Source organism: Eptatretus burgeri, chromosome 3, assembly GCF_056783735.1.
Source record: "Eptatretus burgeri isolate ZD-2024b chromosome 3, Ebu_testis_v1, whole genome shotgun sequence".
NCBI classification, from domain to species: domain Eukaryota; kingdom Metazoa; phylum Chordata; class Myxini; order Myxiniformes; family Myxinidae; genus Eptatretus; species Eptatretus burgeri.
In genome coordinates this window covers 17,997,054-18,018,128 of record NC_140963.1, presented here as the reverse complement: position 1 = coordinate 18,018,128, position 21,075 = coordinate 17,997,054, and the positions used below count along the sequence as shown (strand labels likewise).

Here is a 21,075-nt window from a genome sequence, read left to right as displayed (position 1 = left end):
TTGGCGTTTTCTTCGCTTCTCATTCGCGATGTTTAAACTGTTCCTTATCGGAGCTCTCCTCGTCATTCAATGGAACCCTATCCTGGGCAAAAAAGTGAACCTCCTTGGAAAGGTAACTGCAGCTGGAAACACAGCACACCTGGATAAAGGAACAGGGAGAACCAAACAGGTAAGTCGGTGCTTTGAGCCAGGAAACCGAAGGATTAAACACAAGATGGTTTCTGTGTACAAATCGTCTTGGTTACAAGTGCTTTTTGTCAAGTTTGGAGGAATTTTCTTTCATAAACATGCTGGACATAGTTTTGCTTGAATTTTTTTTTTTAGAAGAACTTCAAAGAAGAATCATTTACATCTTGTTTCTTGTGAAATTCTTTCCTTTTTTTCTTTTCCTGTAGTTCTTGGACACGTCTTCCATGAACAAGGTTTCTCGTGAGCTTCTTCATCGATGGACCAACTTCGATCCGATGAAAACCACAACCACAATTACTTTGGTTTTACTTCTTTGCACCTACCTGCTTCTTCCACATCAACGTACCTGTCGCAGTTCTCGACCCAGGATTACCTTGCTGGCAAATCGGTGAGAGTCCACCTGGAAAAAAAACAAAAACACATAACTAGTTTATCCTGATATTCATCTGAAATTGGTCACTGGCGATGACACCAAGAGAAATTTATATAACGGAACTTCAGCATCAAACGGATACATGGATCGAATAAACGATGGAGCACCTCGCCACCATTAGAGCATTTAGATTGCATCAGATGTGGCAATAAATGTGAATTGGTGAGGGTCCAGCTGGAGAAAAAACACATAACTAGTTTATCCTGATATTCATCTGAAATTGGTCACTGACGATGACGCCAAGACAAATTTATATAACGGACCTTCGGCATCAAACAGGTACATGGATCGAATAATCGGTGGAGCACCTCGCCACCATTAGAGCATTTAGATTGCATCAGATGTGGCAATAAATGTGAGTCGGCGCTCCCAGCTTGCCGGCTCGATGACAGAAGACACCATTTGCAATTTTTTTTCCTCCTCAGTCCCACCCCGTTTAGAATCCCGTGTGGGAAACTTGCTAATCATCGTAAAAATGACTTCATCCTCGACACGTACGACTCACCAAAATGAGTAGAGAGTTCCAGAAGCCTGGACAGAACCCCCCAAATAACGACTCTGCAAAAGTTTCTTTCCCATTTGTAAAAAAAAACTTCATGTGAACTGATGTTGTTTTGCAAAGTTTTACCCAAAAATTACGAAATCAGTTCTGAACTCGAATATAGCTTTAACACGATGTGCATTGAATGTGTCCATCCAGGGTCCGGCACAGCTGGAGCAACGGCAGGATGGTGTCTTTTCGCAAAAACAGGAGGTTCAAATGGAAAACCACATTGAACAAATGTGACGACGAATGTAACAAGGATGGGGGAACTCGGGACGATGGAAAGAAGGGGTTCGTGGAAGAGACCTGTGTGAAGCCGGTGGAAGAGACCAATGTGAAGATGGTGGATGAGACCTGCGTGAAGCAGGTGGATGAGACCTGTGTGAAGCAGGTCGAAGACACCTGTGTAAAGCCAGTGGAAGAGACCTATGTGAAGATGGTGGATGAGACCTGCGTGAAGCAGGTGGATGAGACCTGCGTGAAGCAGGTGGATGAGACCTGCGTGAAGCAGGTGGATGAGACCTGCGTGAAGCAGGTGGATGAGACCTGCGTGAAGCAGGTGGATGAGACCTGTGTGAAGCAGGTCGAAGACACCTGTGTAAAGCCGGTGGAAGAGACCTGTGCGAAGCAGGTCGATGACACCTGTGTGAAGCCGGTGGAAGACACCTGTGTGAAGCCAGTGGAGGAGACCTGTGTGAAGCCTGTGGAAGACACCTGTGTAAAGCCGGTGGAAGAGACCTGTGCGAAGCAGGTCGATGACACCTGTGTGAAACCGGTTGAAGACACCTGTGTGAAGCCGGTGAATGAGACCTATGTGAAGATGGTGGATGAGACCTGTGTGAAGCAGGTGAAAGAGACCTGTGTGAAGCAGGTGAAAGAGACCTGTGTGAAGCAGGTGGATGAGACCTGTGTGAAGCCGGTGGATGAGACCTGTGTGAAGCCGGTGAATGAGACCTGTGTGAAGCAGGTGGATGAGACCTGTGTGAAGCAGGTGGATGAGACCTGTGTGAAGCCGGTGGAAGAGACCTGTGTGAAGCCGGTGGAAGAGACCTGTGTGAAGCAGGTGGATGAGACCTGTGTGAAGCCGGTGGAAGAGACCTGTGTGAAGCAGGTGGATGAGACCTGTGTGAAGCCGGTGGAAGAGACCTGTGTGAAGCCGGTGGAAGAGACCTGTGTGAAGCCGGTGAATGAGACCTATGTGAAGATGGTGGATGAGACCTGTGTGAAGCAGGTGAAAGAGACCTGTGTGAAGCAGGTGAAAGAGACCTGTGTGAAGCAGGTGGATGAGACCTGTGTGAAGCAGGTGGATGAGACCTGTGTGAAGCAGGTGGATGAGACCTGTGTGAAGCAGGTGGATGAGACCTGTGTGAAGCAGGTGGATGAGACCTGTGTGAAGCAGGTGGATGAGACCTGTGTGAAGTCGGTGGAAGAGACCTGTGTGAAGCAGGTGGATGAGACCTGTGTGAAGCAGGTGGATGAGACCTGTGTGAAGCAGGTGAAAGAGACCTGTGTGAAGCAGGTGGATGAGACCTGTGTGAAGCCGGTGGAAGAGACCTGTGTGAAGCAGGTGGATGAGACCTGTGTGAAGCCGGTGGAAGAGACCTGTGTGAAGCTGGTGGGGGAGGGTGAGAGCTGGGGTGACATCGTGGAGAGAGAGATGGGAGAGCTACAAACCGACGAATGGGACTCTGGCATTGCGGGCCTTTGGGTGAAGATATTTTGGCGTCAAGGCCATTTGACAATTATCTTGTAAGATATGAATAGACTGGATTTCCTTTGATTGCATCACAAATGACTTTTTTTTTTAAAGGTTATAAAAACTTTAAATAAAACTCACCTTCCTCATTGTGAATTATTTTTGAACCTCTTTTGTAAAAAAAATCCTCACAATTTCTACCTTCACTCATGCAGCATGATTGTCATCATGACCAAATACTGCCAATCCTTGCTTGTTTACTGATGTACCCATTTTCACTCCTGCTGTGATCCGTCTTTTTGGAGATCAGGAATTGTGTGATCGGGATGTGTTGGTTGTCCTCTGGTGTCTGGAAAAAGCCATTCACATGAAACATGTCAACTACATGCTGCTGAATTTGTTTATCATGCAGAAAATTGTTGGCCAGATAGCAACCAAACTCGAACACAGCAAGCACTGTAACCTGGTGTCAGGTAACATGAAAGGGACCACTTGGCACCCACAGTCCACGTAGGAATTGGTACTTTGTTCATGGTACTGGTGCAACAAGTTTAAAACACTCGGAAATGTTTTGAACAAAGCTTGAAAATACTCCAGTGTTTTGAACTTGGTACACCGTAGATAGCTCGCCTACTCATCGCGAAGGACACAGTGGGATCTTTAACATCCACTAACTAATGCTGGGAGACGGGATTCCCGTTTAATGTCCATCCGAGGGACGGCAAACACATTGATGAATCGCTCTCCCTGTAAAATACCAGGACAACACTTCATAACTGCGTCGGGATTCGAACCCAGGGTAGCCAGCTTAAAGGCGAGTGCACATATCTCGAGGCCACTGATATGAACATCCCACATTCCCATTGTTAACAACACAGCACCGACATCCCTATTGTGAACAACACAACACCTCACATCCCCATTGTTAACAACACAGCATGGCCATTCCTATTGTTAACAACAAAACAGCTCACATCCCCATTGTTATTAACACCCCACATCCCCATTGTTATTAACACAGCACATCCCATTGTTATTAACACCCCACATCCCCATTGTTATTAACACCCCACATCCCATTGTTATGAACACCCCACATCCCATTGTTATGAACACCCCACATTCCCGTTAACAACACAACACCGACATCCCTATTGTTAACAACACAACACCCCACATCCCTATTGTTAACAACACAACACCCCACATCCCCATTGTTAACACCCCACATCCCCCATTGTTATCAACACCACACATCCCCATTGTTATTAACACCCCACATTCCAATTGATATTAACACCCATCCCCATTGTTATTAACACCCCACATTCCCATTGTTAACAACACAGCACGGACATCCCGATTGTTATCAACACAACACCCCACATCCCCATTGTTATCAACACCCCACATTCCCATTGTTATCAACACCCCACATTCCCATTGTTATCAACACCCCACATCCACATTGTTATCAACACCCCACATCCACATTGTTATCAACACCCCACATTCCCATTGTTATCAACACCCCACATCCACATTGTTATCAACACCCCACATCCACATTGTTATCAACACCCCACATCCACATTGTTATCAACACCCCACATCCACATTGTTATCAACACCCCACATTCCCATTGTTATCAACACCCCACATCCACATTGTTATCAACACCCCACATCCACATTGTTATCAACACCCCACATCCACATTGTTATCAACACCCCACATCCACATTGTTATCAACACCCCACATCCACATTGTTATCAACACCCCACATCCACATTGTTATCAACACCCCTGGTTTATCTTGAAAAGCCAGGAATGTTCTGTTTGGTTTGCTGGCTCCACAGGCTTTGGATGCAATCCTGGTTCGGTGCTGCGAAGCCAACAATGATTGGATGGAGTATTTTGAGTCAATCTGTTTTTATCATTTTTGCTTCATCTCCGACGAGGTCGCAATAACCTTTTAAAGCCACAATGTGCCCTTCAGTCAGTCAATGGGTCCATTAATATTTTTTTTCGTTATTTTTCCTCCTCCGAGGCTCAACGAACCGTTTTGTAACTCGGCATGATGATTCATGCCGTCAATATACGAATGAAGTCCTTTTTAAATTTCCATCCAGGTGGTGACATAATTAGCTAATTAACTCAAAATGTAATATGTGGTTGCACGTCCATCAGGTATCGTGAGATTTAGTCATCTCACGAGATGTTCCGTCGACGTTTCATCATTGTTTAATTTAAAATTCATCATAATTTAACTTCGCCTCTTAATTAAATTTTAATCTCTTGACGTCATTCATATCCTCTTGCTTTTCGATTTTTTTGTTTCCACTTGGGATTGAAGAGAGTGTGGGAGTTTGTTCCAAAGGCAGGAAAAAAGAGGAATGAAAGGGTGAAGGTGTGTAGTGATTCCTGATTTTGGAAGTTTACCAGAAGGGGGTTCCTGGTGGACCTAGAGCACCCTGCGGAAATATGGGGGGAGGGGGGACAGATCACAGACAGAGTAGGGAACGGGGGGGGGGGGGGTGCGACGCCAGAGAGGAGATGGTAGAAGACAAAAAGAACACTGACTTGGCTGCAGTGAGAGATCCAAACTCAGCCTCATCGTGGGAGATATCAATGATCCTAAGTGCCTTTGCTTCCACAGCGTGAAGCCAAGAAAGGTGAGAGGCAGGAGCACCAGCCCATAGGGGAGAGAAGTACTCCGTCAGGCATTGAAAGACATGTTCCAAGCTTGTGATTTTATGCAGATTTGCAGTAAGTGAAGAAGCTGCTGCTTGCTGGTCTGAGGGATGACACATGGAACGGCAGAGGGTGGAGTCATCAGCAAAGAGATAAAGAGGATTTTCCAGAGTCGGAGAGATCATTGATGAAAACCAGTAAAAGAACAGGGCCCAGAAAGCTACCTTGAGGAACTCCAGCCTGGACAGGAAGAGGGGATGAGAGAACTCCGTTAAGGGCCACACCTTGACTATGACAGGAGAGGAAATCTGTGAGCCATGAGTGGAGATGTCATTGGATACCAAAGCAAGAGAGTTTGGTGAGCAGGGCAGGGTGCCAGACTGTATTGAAAGCATGCACTATGTCGAGGGAGATGGCTCTAATTTCATATCTGGCATTGAGGATCTCCATCAATTGTTGGGAGAGCAGAAGCAGCATATCCAGGGAAGAATGACCTGGTCTGAATCACCGAGGGTGAAAAGAGCAGAGGGAGGTGGTGCAAGAGCAGCAGAGCAGGTTTTTCAGATACGTGGGCTGTTGCCATCTGGACCTGTTGCAGAATCTGAGTCGAAGTTTGACAGCAAGCTCTCTACCTTCTCAGATGAAAAGGACAGTGTCCAGGAACAGCTGGGTGCGACTGAATAAGGTGGTCCAGAAAGCGATGCGTTTGGGACACAAGATTTAGAAGCAGATGCAGAGTTTAGGCATTCAGCCTTATCACGTGCAGTGTCAGCTGTGTGGCCATTTGACATAAGGGAGGGGATGGAGGGGGAACATACACCAGAAACAGACATAACGAGATGCCACCAGGATTTGGAGGAGGGAGATAGGTTTGAGAGTTCAGACTTGAGATTAGAAAGATGTTGTTTTCTGATTCTCCTGAGGGTAGACACACACTTGTTCCAAGCTTTGTGGAAGGAACTGAGATTACCTTCAGTTGAATTCGCCTTCCATCAGGTGAAGGAAAGTGTTTCAGGACAACTGCCTCGCCCAAGCTTCAGTGTACCTTGGGTGGGAGAAAGGGGAGGACAACGGAAGACGGGAGGGGATAAATCTGTGAATGAGAGAGAGAGAGAGAGGGCAAGTTTCTTTGAAAGAATTCCCAGGATGAGTTGATGTTGGAGGAAGTAGAGATGGGAGACCAGTCTAGAAGTGTGATGGCTGCTTGAAGACCCTGCCATTCGGCCTGAGTGAAATGCCAGACTCGACGGTGCTGAGGTGGTTCTCCAATAACAGCCAGAGATGTCCACTTTGACAAGCATGTGGTCAGATGAACTGATTGGAGCGGAGGAAGAACAGAAATTTTCAGGGAAATTGGTCAAAATCAGATCCAGAAGAGATGGAATACCGTTGGTTGAGATCCGGGTTGGGAAGTTGACAGATTGAGTCAGTCCCAATGAGTCACAGAAGGCTTTTGCTGAAGTGCCATGGTAGGTGAGAGAAGTACCCACACAACTGGCATGATGACAATTTAAGTCACCACATGTGAGGAAGAGAGAGTTGGGATGAGAGGATTGAAGTTGGTCCATGTTTTCGGAGAGTGAGATGTAAATGGAGTCATCGCTGTTTCGTGGACGGTACAACACACATTTCAACATGAGGTGGGAGTGGAGGGGAAGCCGTAGCCAGAAGTATTCCGAGGCGTGTGGGAGAGAGAGTGCAGTGCATGGTGAGTGATGAATAGAGTCTTTGGTGAAGAGAGCAACTCCGCCGCCAGGACGAGGCTTTGAATAATGAGGAAGAAATGGTTCAGGGGTGGCAGAGAGTGGACAGTACTTTGTCCTTTTTAGTCCCTTTCGACACTTTACACCCTTTAGATTCCGTAAGAGCCCAACTACGATTGGAATGTACCCTTTGCACCTTTGGATTGCTTAGAGTCTTGAAACCCCAAGACTTTTTAAGACCTTTCAGAAATTTACATCCTTTTTTAGACCCCAACTACTTTTGGAACATACCCATATACCTTTCGCCCGTTAAAACTGCACACCCTTACGCTTCTTGGAATCTTTAAACTGTAACTGTTCAGACATACCCTTTAAATACCACAGACCTTTCGACCCCGAAAGAGCCTTTTAAAGCCTCAGACCTTTGAATATCCTTTCGACATTTACATCCTTTAGACCAAAACTACTTTTGGAATGTAACATTTAGAACTTAAGACGCCACAGACCTATCGTCCCCTTATTTGGTCGACCTTTTAAACGCCCTATGTACCCTTTATAGTCTATTAAGGACCCTTTTACAACACCTTTCAGACTTTACACCCTTTGGACTTCTTTGATAAGATTTAAAAAGGTCCAAGGGTCTCCTTTCCCAGGACAAAAACGAAAGGACCATTTTTGATTAATTGAGGACTCGCTCATCCTTCACAGTTTTCAATGTGGGGAAACAATCACGTTATCAGGCCTTTCAGTCTGCACGGGCCCATCACTTCCCATCAAAGTGAAAATAAATCATCACCGAATGTATCCCAACTACAACCGCCCTCCATCAGGAGACAAGCGTCCGTCTCACTTGGGATTATTCATTGTAATTGTAACTCTACCAAGTGCCGTTCTAGTTGTACATGTTAGCATATTTATATCTATAATGCGAAGCCTGATGTTGGCTTAACGGTTAAGGTGGCTGGTTTAAGATCTCCGGATCTTGAGTTCGAGCCCCTTTCGTGCTGTTAAATAACACCAGGTGGGTTGACTCAGAAATGTCATCCTTCCGAAGTCAGCAAAATGAATACCATGTTACTGTAAACAGAGGGCACTGCAACAGCAGCACAGCCACGCTCCCAGCAATGATGTAACCAGCAACCACAGGTGACATATTAAATAATAATAATAATGAATGTTGTTAATCATTATTTAATTCCCTGGTTGTTCTGTGGCTCTCAGCTCTTGTTCTTCACACCAAAGCGTTGTTTAGACATCCACCATGTTCATGTCCCATTACATCTTCCTGTAGTACAGTATTGTTGTTAATTGTTCATCTCTCACAAGCTTTGTTCCTTCCCTCACCTCCATCTTCGTTTCTGTTTACCTTCATCTCTTCCCCTAAACTACATTGCTTGACATCGTTTGGTGAAGTACAAACAACATGAAGCACAGTGACACAATTTTATTGAAAATAATACCCAACATGCTCATGTATCCATTTGTTTAAAGTACAGTGCATAATGCAGTGATATGTTTGAGCGAAAGCATTTTTCACTAAAATTCTTCACTATCCGACTTCTCACCCTCACTCATTCATCCTTCCAACAGTCCATCCTTCCTTCATTATTCGCTCCTTTCACGCCACGTAGATACAAGACTACTCATCACATGTTCGTGTATATAAAGGATCATCAATGATCAATCTTTACAGGTGTAGGATGGTTCAAAAGTCTTGGCACTATTTCCATTGTGTTGAACATTAGTAAATGTAATTGTTATTTCATTTTCAGGTTATGTTGTAGGAAGTGGGTAAATTGTCTCTCCCAAGGTTCATGAATCAGGAGTATAATGTGTTGTGCAAAGCACAACGACGAAGTAATGTCGTAGAATGGTACCTTGAGATGAAGTCTATGATCAAGTCTCTGGATTTATCGCAATCATTTCAAAGTGAAAGACCCACCGAGCAAGAACTGTATTCTTCACAATGCCAGGATGTTTCAGAAAGAAGGCACTGTTCACAATCTCAAGAAATCAGAGAGAATGAAGACCGGGTGTTCAGAAGAGAACGCTGAGGTGGCGACACAACCTGTCACTCAAAGTCCAAGGAGGTCCTCTCATTGGCGCTCAAAAGAGCTCAGTCTTTGGCACAACATGACAAACTCTCACATGCACCAACTACGAGGCAGAGAAGTTTGACAACAGGGTTGTCTCCTTCAAGACAAAGCACATTTGGTCTCACCATTCCCCAGACCTCGCTCAATCTGCAAAACCTGGTGTTATCTTCGTGGCTGGGGTGGCTGGCTTGCAATCTTAGGGTCCTGAGTTCCAGCCCCATTGGCTGCTGAATTAACACCAGGTGGGGTTGAATCAGCCTGTAATCCTTCTGAGGTCGGCGAAATGAGTACCACTGTATTGGTATAGGGGCACAGCATCAGCGGCACAGCCGTGCCCCAACAAAATGATGGCTACCCAGCAGCCAAGCTGCCATACACAAGAAAAAGAAGACTCAATCCGCTGGATTTCTTCACGTGGGGCTACGCGGAGGATGTTTACATCTCAAGATACCTGTGGAGGAGTGTGTAAGGAGGTGACACAGAATTTCACCGTCGCTTGCCCGGCCCGCCGTGGTCACATCAAACAGGTCATTCACGCCGTCCATCACTGTACATCAAAGGGCCAAAAAATAATCTCCCAAGTCTCTCCTTTGTGATGGGTGACCGTTAATTTTGAATCTCGTTTACCCTTTTCAAAATAAAGCATTTAAATAGTCCCAAGACTTTTGAAACACCCAATGCCTTGAACCAATGAAATGCGTCTCTTCCTCATGCACTCCACGGATCTGACGAGCTACGTGGCCACGATGCGAGCAGGTGAGAAAACATTTTATACAGGTACATTTACAAGTCATTGCTTGAGAAGCAGTTCCTCAAAAATGAAGTTTTCACTCGGTAAAGAAAAAAAAAAAACGAAAGAAAAAGTTTGTATCCAAAGTGATCATCTTCGTATGAAGAAAGTGAGCACATTGTTTATTGTAAATGGAAACAGCCAGTTTGAGAGGTTGTTGCAAACACTCCTCATTTTACTGGACAATTAGCCATCAACTAAGCTGTTCAAAAGAAAATCTAAACTTTTCCAACTGGAATGTTGGTATAAACAAATGTTGTGAAGAATCTCATTCGTTTTACCAACTGTTCATATTTTAAACTTATCTTGTTCCTGTACATTTCTGTGAACTCTTCACACTGCATTATGATGGCTGACGGAAATCTGCACTCCTCACCGCACCTCCATGTACTAACAATAAATATGAACATCTTACTTTCCTTTTAGCACAAAAAGTACCGCTTTCACAAATCGGTACTTGATGAACGGTGTGTCCACGACGGATGGAAAAGGTATTCACCTGAAATTGAGGGGCACGGTTTCGGGTCGTCACGTTCACGGAGAGCGGCGACGGAGACGCTGCGGTGCCTCATTTGTATCGGACAGCAAAATCGCGCTCCAAACGTTTCTCAGGTCAATCAAACGAGCACTTACAACAATTCGAACATCACAAAACGGAAAACAAATAACTATTTCCACCAACACGGCCCACAAAATATCGTGACCTATTGAAATGCACACAAAATCTTCTCGCCTTTCATCCCTCCCTCTTTTTTTTTTTAAACCATGGGTCCGAGCAATTGAAGGCTGCTTGTAACAGCATTGGATCAGCAGTTCATTAACCAACTCTGAAAACAAACACACTTTGGTATGAATTCCAATTTTAAGGCCTTCTTGGCATCAGGACAAAAACAAACAAAACATGATGAAGAAGAAGACTGAAGAAGAAAAACAAGAAGAGGAATAAGAAAGGCTCAAAGACTTAAAAAAAAAATTAAATATCATGTGAAAACAGGTGTTGGCAAAAGAAGTTCAAACTGCAACAGTCATGTGATTAGCGCTGGAGGCAGGAGGCACTTTCTTGGCTTCGTCGATTACAAAACTCCAAACTGCCACAAAAAGGTAGGCAGAGTACTTTCATTCATCCCAATTCACTGTGCTGGCAAGGGGATACCACGGGGGTCTGTAACTACCCCTTCCTGCAAGTTTTTCATGAGCTGCGCCAGCCAACGCTTTGTGGTCGTATCGTCTTTCAAGACCGTTGCAAAAGTGTTGTCCTTCAGCTGGTCTGGTAGACATTGTCTTAATGCCTCACGGGCCCTATGGGAGAAATCAGGTATGTAAGGCACGTATTGTGGCCACAGGTTATATACGGTGAACCCTTTTCCAACAAACTGAGCATCAAGTGCAATCCCAAAAAGAGCCATTTGCGTTGGGAGTGAATCGTGCTGGCTTCGTGAGAACAAATATGTGGAGATGTCCGGCAGGTGTAGCGAAAGGTTCGATTTTTGCTCCAGGTAAGATTGTCATTCCTGAATGAACCCAATTTTATGTGATTGGACACATGGAATGTGAATGATTTTCAATGAACTTGAAAAGACTGGTGGTGGCTTTGTGGTTAGGGTGGCAGCCTTGGGATCTTAGGGTCCTGAGTTTGAGCCCCGTTTTCCACTGAACTAACATCAGGTGGGGTTGACTCAGCCTGTCATCCTTCCGAGGTAGGCGAAACAGCTATGAGTACCAGTATACTGGTATAGGACCACAGCATCAGGGGTAACGTCGCGCCCCAACAAAACTATAGTTACCCGGCAGCCAAGCTGCCATACGCAAGAAGAAGAAGAAGAAGAAGAGAAGAAGAGAAGAAGAATTGAACCTCTTTCACATTTTATGTTTTTCACAACGCCTTTGCTGGACGTCTAAGCTGTGTACTCTACAGCAAATGTGGTGAACAACAACATAAAAAAATTCTGAAGCAGAGTTTGCCTACCTGTGTACAGCAAATATTCAACTGTCAGCAAAATCTATAACCTCTCAAAATGAGCCACTCCTCTCCTCCCCTCCGCCCCCACCACCTCATAGCGCTCCCGCTAACAACAAATCAATGTCAAAACAGCAATTAAAACAAGGAAATTCATTGAAAATAACTCACACTGCAAATATGAATGGGATGAAAGAGGGGATGAAAGAACTCCATTTAGGGCCACACGGTGACTGTGACAGGAGAGGAAGTCTGCGAGCCATGAGTGGAAATGGCCTTCAATACCATGGGAAGAGAGTTTGGTGAGTAGTGCAGGGTGCCAGACTGTGTCAAAAGCACGTGATATGTCCAGGGATACGGCTCAGATTTCCTGTCTGGCATTGAGGACCTCCATCCATTGATGGGAGAGCAGAAGCAGCATATCCAGGGTAGAGTGACCTGGTCTGAAACCAAATTGAAGATCGGAAATCAAGCCATTGGAGAAGAGAAAGGATTTAATGTCTGAAGCGATGATGGATTCCATAACCTTGCTGATGATTGGGAGAAGGCTGATTGGTCTGTAGTTACAGGGATCTGTTTTTGCACCTTTGTTATGCAGAGCGGTAATGTTTGCCGATTTCCAAGCAGATGGCAGATGACCTTGAGCAAATGAGAGGGTGAATAGAACAGAGAGAAGGTGAGCAAGAGCAGCGGAGCAGTTTTTTAGGGCACGTGGGCTGATGCAGTCTGGACTGGTTGCAGATTCTGAGTTGAGGTTTGACAGCAAGCTCTCCACCTTGTCAGGAGAAAAGGACACAGAGTGCAGGGACAGTTGGGTGTGACTGGGTAAGGTGGGTAGAGAAAGTGATCGGTTTTGGACACAAGATTTCGATGCAAACACCGAGTTTAGGCATTCAGCCTTTTCACATGCGGTAACAGCAGTGCGGCCATTTGAGGTAAAGGCCCTGTCACACCTTGACCATTTAGCACCGCACCTTGACCGCACTAGAAATCGAAGTGTTAACATCACCGTCATGCCGAAGGAAAAAAAAAACCAAAAAAAAAAAACCAGGGAGTCCGGAACACTGACGCTAACCATTACGTCAACGTGTGTCAACGATCGCGTAACGTGCCCACAACTTAGAGCCAGCGTATGCGGAATGTGTGTCATATGCAGAGTATGTCAAGAAATTTTCAACATGCCTCGGCGTATGACGACGTATGCCAGCACACTACGACGTATGCCAACGTACTCTTAACGTATACAAAACTTACCCATAACGTATTCGACATGTGCCAGCTTGGTTCGGCAAATTTTTCATACGTCGGCATACGCTGGCTAAAACGTCAAGGTGTGACAGCGGCTTCACACTTCGATGTCTCGTCCGGTTATGATTTGAATCGTCGAGTCGCAGCCTATTAATAGCCTTCGCCACGTGATCGGTGGCGATACGCTGCCGCGCGCTATGCATAAGTTCGACTATCGTTGGGCATAGGTTGTGAACGCCGACAACACGCTCAGCATTCGTTGGTATAAGTTATCTGTTTGTGATTGAAATGTTCTGTGTATGTTCCTAATACGTTATGCATACGTCCAACTCGTTATGAATATGCCCAAAACTTAAAAAAAAAACATCAATAGTTCAGCGTACGCCAGTGTTTTACATACATTTTGATACCTTGCCATACGCTGGCTAAAACGTCAAGGTGTGACAGGGCCCTAAGGGAGGGGATGGAGGGGGAACACACCAGAAACAGATTTGATTGGATGCCACGAGGATTTGGAGGAGGGAGAGATGTTTGATAGTTCAGACTTGAGATGAGAAAGATGTTGTTTTCTGGCTCTCCTGAGGGTAGATACACACTTGTTCCGAGCTTTATGGAAGGAACTGAGATTACCCTCAGTTGGGTTTGCTTTCCATGAGGCAAAGGTAAGTTGTTTCAGGACAACTGCCTCGCCACAAGCTTCAGTGAACTATGGACAGCAGGAAGGGGAGGACAACTGAACACAAGAGGGGATAAATCTGTGCATGAGGGAGAGCAAGTTTCTTTGAAAGAATTCCCAGGATGAGTCGATGTTCGAGGAAGTAGCGATAGGAGACCAGTCTATAACTTTCAATGGCTGCTTGGAGACCCTGCCAGTCTCAACGGCGTTGAGGTGGTTCTCTGATAACAGCCAGAGAGATGTCCACTTTGACAAGCACGTGGTCAGAAGAACCGATTAGAGCGGAGGAAGTGTAGCAGATATTTTCAGGCAAATTTGTCAAAATCAGATCCAGCAGAGATGGAGTACCATTGGTTGAGATCCGGGTTGGGGAATTGACCAATTGAGTCAGTCCCAATGAGTCGCAGAAAGTGACCAAAGGTCATGGAATGATGATGGATTCCATGTCCTTACTGATGATTGGAAGCAAACCGATCTGTTTTTGGACCTTTTTATGTGACGTCGTGATGTTTGTGGATTTCCAAGCAAATGGAAGATGACCCTTGTGCAAATGACAGGGTGAAAAGGGCAGAGGGAGGATGTGCAAGACCAGCCCAGCAGGTTTTTCGGACACATGAGCCGATGCCGTCTGATCCTATTTCAGAGTCAGAAGTCGAGCGTTGAAAGAATCTTCTCCACATTGAATAGAAACATCACACGACCACCGATGAAACAAGTACATCCACCACCGAACATGAATGGAGGTCATGTTGTAACCCATGTTTGTCTGTCTGTGAGCAGGATGTCTCAAAAAAGATATGGACGGATTCAGACGAAATTTGGTGGACCGGTTGTGTGTGTGTGTGTGTGTGACACGGACGAATCGATTCGATTTCGGTGAAGATCCGGGTCCGCGATTTTGAAGCGGTTCTTCACCATTAAGAGATAGTATTGTTGTGGGGCCGGGTCTTGGTGGCGAGCACAACCGCTAGAGGGAGCAGTAGAGTTGGCTCCACCGAACACCCGGAATTTGTCGTACCATTCAGATAAATCCGAAAGGTCACGGGTCCCACATCGGACCGAAGATCGCCAATAGGTCGACCACGTGGGATAGGGTCAATTGCCAATTTCAATATACCTAAATACCCACGTCATCCAAACCACAGGGGAAATTCACCCTCGGCAGGATTTGCGCACTCCGGACCGTTACCGAGCCGGATCCGAGTCGTACCCTGAGCGGAGAGTACCAGAATCCTGCCAGGCCGATTGCACGATTACGGCAACAATGAGGCCTCCTAATTCCCGTTCGCAGCGCAGCAAACCAATGATTGAAAGGACAAGGACGAGCTGGGACATTCAACAAGAGGGGATTTATTTACAACAATAATTGGGGAACGAGGGGAGCACGTAAGGGCAGAGTTATCTGAATATAGCAAGGCAAATAATGTACAAGGAACACAGGCACTTAACAGTTTTTACTTATCGGACGGGGCCCACGGACACAGACACACACACAAATACCCAGAAATGGACCCCGTCAGGTCTTTATTGAAGGCCTCCAGCTCGAGGAAAGGTGAGCTGGAGACCAGAGCTGGCTTGGACCTGTCTGCCTCGTGCGGTCTACGACGTTCTGGCTCGGCGGGACTCAAACCCGCAACAACGATGCCACTCCAAGCAACAATGACGGAGGGTGAAGGACGGACGCCAACCAGCACGAGGGAGGACAAGGCAGCGAGGGCCAGCGGGCAAGGCGAGGCGATCCGAGACGATCCGGCAGGCAAACCCCAACTGCCCCCAGTCGGATCGCGCTGATCAAATTATTCACTCCCCGTCCAGGGGGGATGGGACTCCCTCTCGTAACCCCTCCCCCCCTTACTGGACGGTTTTGGCGCGCGATCCGCTCGTAGCCCCTGTGATTGGCCAAAAGGGGCGCGAAGTCCGCTGATTGGACCGGGGGGCGTGGCGGGTGTCACGGCGGACCGCCCCTCAAACAGGAAGATGAGTAATATTGTCCTGCGTTGGCTCCCATTGGCCGAACGATGGCAAACTCGATCGCATCTTCTGATTGGTCGAGAGAGATGCCAAGTCCTTCATTGAACTCCGCCCACCGCGAGCGTCATGGCGTCAGGATGGAGCACGGCGAAGGTGTTGTTGTTGTAGTTGAAAATGTAAAAGAAAACCCTGACTATCAAAACAAGCAGTCATAGACTGGTACTTAGGAAATCGTCAACTTGACCTCTGACCTTGTCTAATAAAAGTTGTCTCTCGAGAAGGTAGCGACGCAAACCAGAAGTTTCTTCGATGATTCTGTACAAAACAATCAAAAATCGAATTTTTGACCTCACTGTGACCTTGACCTTTGACCGATTTTGACCAAAATCTAATCAGCGCTAGCTATCACCCTCCTGAATCACGTGGTGTAATTTGACATTGGTAGCTTCTTCCGTTCTCGAGTTATCGTGCCTACAAACAAACAAACACACAAACAAACAAACACACAAACAAACAAACAAACACACAAACAAACAAACACACAAACAAACAAACACACAAACAAACAAACACACAAACAAACAAACAAACAAACAAACAAACAAACACACAAACAGAGGATGGAAGTCATCAGGTTTTGTAAGTAATAACTCTGCAGCGCATGAACATTTAATCACCCATTAAACAAAGGGACGGGGCCCAAACTACTAACACATGTCCCTACCGATATAACCGATCTTTGGGACCTGAATGGGGTGTGCAATCAGCTTCCAAATTCGTAACAGTATCACATATCTCCAAAAATTGTGGACGAGTTGGTTCGGTGACGAGAACAAGCAGATTCGATTTTTGGTTCGGGTCCGAATCCAGATCCGGCCTCTCAGTGGGATACCAACCGTAAACTGCTCACCTGGTGGAGGTGTGCGCTCTCTGGAGTGCCGTTCGAGTTCGTAGTGAGTGTCCTTACAGGGAACATCGACGCAGGAGGCCACAAGGCCCATCAAAGCCTGCGCTATTATTACCAACCTATGGTTGTTTGTCCGTGCTCCATCGCAGTTAAATGCTGAGTCAAGCAACTAAGCAGCGAGTACCATTTTTGAAACGGTTTGTTCCGACTCAGTCGTTGTTTCAATCATAATCATGTCACATGACACGATTGTAGCCACAGGTTGTGTGAGAGAGAATTTTATATTTATATAATGGTGTTAAATGTGGTCGTGAGCTTGTTGTGGCTCACTCACCTTGATACCTTTCATCCCCCGCACGTTTTTACGGCTCTGTGCCCTGAAGAACCACCCGAGACAGGGAGCCAGGACAGCGAGAGCGCACAGCATGCACCACCACCACCACCACCACAACCACCACCACAACCACCACCACCACAACCACCACCACCACAACCACCACCACCACAACCACCACCACCACCACCACCACCACCACCACCACCACAACAACAACAACAACAACAACAACAACAACAACAACAACAACAACAACAACCACAACCACCACCACCACCACCACACCCCCCCACGGGTCACACTGCCCGGACTCAGCGCCCTTAATCAGCCCACACCTGTTCACGGCAGGTGATGCTCGCACGTGGTGTGCGTGACCTCCTCGTGCCAATCACTCGAACATTGTTGGCCCTTTGTTTCTCAACCGTTTTACAAAATGCTTTCTTCTTCGCTGCTGTTTCATTGAACTTTTTCAAGCTAATTGTAATGATTGTTCGTGTAGTTTGGTCACGTGTTTGCACGCTCAAGCAAGGTGTGTGTGAGGCACAGAATATGAAGATTTAAACCCAGGCTACACAGTACACACCTGCACGGTGTGTACACAGGCATGGGTTTAGGGGTGTTTTGGGCACCGGCAGGTAACCCGACAACGATGGACGACCGTCCTCTACCCCTCCCCATCCCGTCGTAGAACACATCAGTGAGCCGAGTCACAATGCTCCGTGTTAGGTGTGCACGAGGTCAACGTCAGGTCAGGTCCACATCTCCAGGTAAGTTATGATCGATAATATGACGATGCTCATTCAATAATTTATTATGTTTACAAAAAACAAAAACAAAGAAATAAAACCCAGATATCTGTCATCACAAAGGAATCACCAAGGGTAAGTATAACCCTGATCCGGATACTTACCCTCGGCCCGCAATCCAATGGTCATATTATGTTCGGACCACCATTTGACCTTGACCTTCAACATTATGGATAAAGTGTGAATGAAGAAAAGGTGTCGAAAAGGTGTCTCGCCCGTCTCTCTCGTCCCCCCACTCTCATCCCTCTCTCGTCCCCCTCTCTCCCCCTAGTCTTGCCCTTCCTCTCTCGCCCCTACCCCTCTCTCTCGCCCACACTCTCACCCCCCTCTCTCTCGCCCCTCTATGCGCGAACGACCCCCAAAACTCCTTCGTTCTGCATCGTACAGGTACACTATGGTGATGCAAAGAATATCATGGAAGGCCAAGCGGTCTTTGACATTCCGCTTTGGCAAAACTGAGTGATGACAAAAAAAAGCACTTTGTTTTTTTTTTCAGATTGCCATTTGACCTTGACCTTTAACCCCGAGGGGTGTGACGTCACGTGTAAACGCGCCTTGCCCTAAGCTATCTCGAGAGGTTAATTTCATTCTGATCGGACAAACCTTAGCCCGATGTTAAAATGCCGAAAATAGGGTCATGACCTTAAAATGAGGTCAAGGTCAAAAATGAGGTCAACCCTGCATACTTTTTAATTCCCATTATTGATGAAAAATGTAATTCCAAAAATCCTCGGACATTGGCAGAAAAAGAAGGAACCAAAGAAAACCGAAATGTCGGTTTTGTACCCCAAGGGGTGGAAGAAACTCTGGGGTACCATTAAAAATTGGGGGGGGGGGCACGAATTGTAGAAACAAACCCTAAAACAGCAATCAGCCTTCCCCGATCCTATGGGGGAGGTTTAACAAGAACACTCCAATGATAAACAAAAAAATCATTCCAAGTTGACACTTGGTCATGGTGCAGTGCGGGCACGATGGTCCAAATGGCCCCCTCCTGTGCCAACGTTCCTTGTGTGTCACATCGTGTGTGACCGACGGGTGATCCATCACCATGGAGTCCCCAGCTCCGAAGTAAGCTGATGACGTCAGTGAAAGGATGCGTGCAGGTGTGAAACGACGTCTCGACCTATGAGCATGTCTCCTTTCCCACGCACTGGAATATTTCGAGTTGATATCACGTGTCCAGTATGCAGCATCCGCTGCTACTACTCCCGGGTAGTTGTGGCTTCTGTTGTTGGCTTGGTGGTCAAGGTGGCTGGCTGAAGATCTTAGGGTCTTGAGTTTGAGCCACTGTTGCTGCATTTAATTAACATCAGGTTGGGTTGACTCAGCCTGTCATCCTTCCGAGGTCAGCAAAAATGATTATCCGGCTTACTGGTAACAGGGGGGCACTGCATCGGCAGTGCTTGCACAAAACGATGCAAGCAGCAGCCCACAGGCTGCGCATGAACCAGCAACAACAACAAGACAAGCACTCGTTTACTTTTTTGCATCTTTTATCATAAAATGTCCTTCGAGAAGGTTTGACTCCCAACTGGACCATGAACTATGTGATTGGTGCTTCACGGGTAGGGTGTTCCATCACAATGAGTCCCGTCGATAGATGGACCTTAAGCTGGATGTCCACACAACTCGAATTCGTTGGTGGAAGTATAGAGCAGGTGAGTTACGTAAAGGATTCATCTGTCAGATGTATCTGCGACAAGCAGATACTGCCTCACAATGGGGGCAAGAAGGTCACATGACCGACCTGCAGAAGAACATTTTGTCACCTTCTTCCTGATTTCTTCATCCATCAACTGCAGGACATTTTGTCACATTCTTCCTGATTTCTTCATCCATCAGCTGCAGGAGTGTCCGTCCGTCATCAATTTTTACCTCCACCACCGTGAGTGGAACGAGGTGATGTTTTCATCCCCATCTGTCTGTCTGTCTGTGTGCAGGATATCTGAAAAAGTTGTGGATGGATTCGGATGAAACTCGGTGGGCAGGTTGGGCGTGTGACAAGGATGAAATGATTCGATTTTGGTGAAGATCCGAATCTGGATCTGGACATGAGAATTATTTAATTCTTTAAAGTGATTCTTCACCATTGAGAGATGGGGCCAAAAACGATACGGAGCCTGATATTTCAACAATGTCATGGGCCAGATATGTACTCGTGGAATCAGGCATGACGTGGTGGAGGTACGCGTTCTACCTACCGAGTGCCCTACTAGTGAGCAAGCTCAAATGAGCTAAGATCCTCGTCCTCTTAATGATGACGTCATAAAAACGAATATGACGTCATTGTGATGTTCATCAGGTTTGCGATAAATTATCTGTGCTAATGCCCCGTTCGATTCCCGCAAACAGAATTCAAAAAGCTTGCCTCGTTTCGGAGATAATTTTTTAGGCGATTTCCATTAGTGGAGATATTTTGACGTCATAACTTTTTTCTCGGAGGAATTTTCAAAATCAGAGATGGTTACTGTCTGCGCAGAGTATTTTTACATATACATGCCAAGTTTCAGGAAGTTTCGATGAAAACTGAAGGCTGTGAAACAAAAAAGTCCACAAGAACAACAACGTGAGTCAGATTGACTTGGAGATCCTCCACGAGGATCAAAAATCTTGTTCCTGCAACAACTTATGATCCACCCAAGATGTGCAGATCACCTTGAAAATCATTTTGAAGATCACAACTCGATTAAAACCACAACTTTTCCACTCGATTTGTGGTGTCGCAGATAGCGGACAAAAACTGAAAACACCACGGTACACAGTCTGTACAACATTATGTAGGCTACATTTACCCCCAAAACATCAGGTTCCTTACAGTTATAGTGTTTCGTGTGTAGGAATTATTTATGGTTCTCAAATAATAAACAACATCACCCAGTATAATATTAATAAAGTTACAAATGATCTGTGAGCATCTGTGATTCAAAAATTACCTTCATTTATAATCCATATCGAGTTGTTGTCATTTGTGTAACTGCCTCCATGACGTCACACATTTCCGTTATTTCAAAATAAAACGTTTG

At 46.0% G+C, this 21,075-nt stretch overlaps 1 protein-coding gene across 1 annotated transcript; it reads left to right on the top strand.

The window, feature by feature from the left end:
* On the top strand, window positions 1-6,242 carry LOC147029475 (uncharacterized). The gene is made up of 6 exons (XM_085872127.1): window positions 1-169; window positions 396-577; window positions 1,323-1,701; window positions 1,750-2,013; window positions 3,173-3,335; window positions 6,157-6,242. Exons 1-6 carry the CDS (start codon window positions 29-31, stop codon window positions 6,240-6,242), a joined length of 1,215 nt encoding a protein of 404 aa, XP_085728253.1. The 5' UTR covers window positions 1-28.
* The last annotated feature ends 14,833 nt before the right edge of the window (window positions 6,243-21,075 follow it).

Coding starts and splice junctions, on each gene's coding strand:
- LOC147029475 (XM_085872127.1), top strand. CDS start 29: ATGTTTAAACTGTTCCTTATCGGAGCTCTCCTCGTCATTCAATGGAAC. Junction 170..395: donor GAACAGGGAGAACCAAACAG/GTAAGTCGGTGC, acceptor CTTTTCCTGTAG/TTCTTGGACACGTCTTCCAT. Junction 3,336..6,156: donor GCACTGTAACCTGGTGTCAG/GTAACATGAAAG, acceptor GACCTGTTGCAG/AATCTGAGTCGAAGTTTGAC.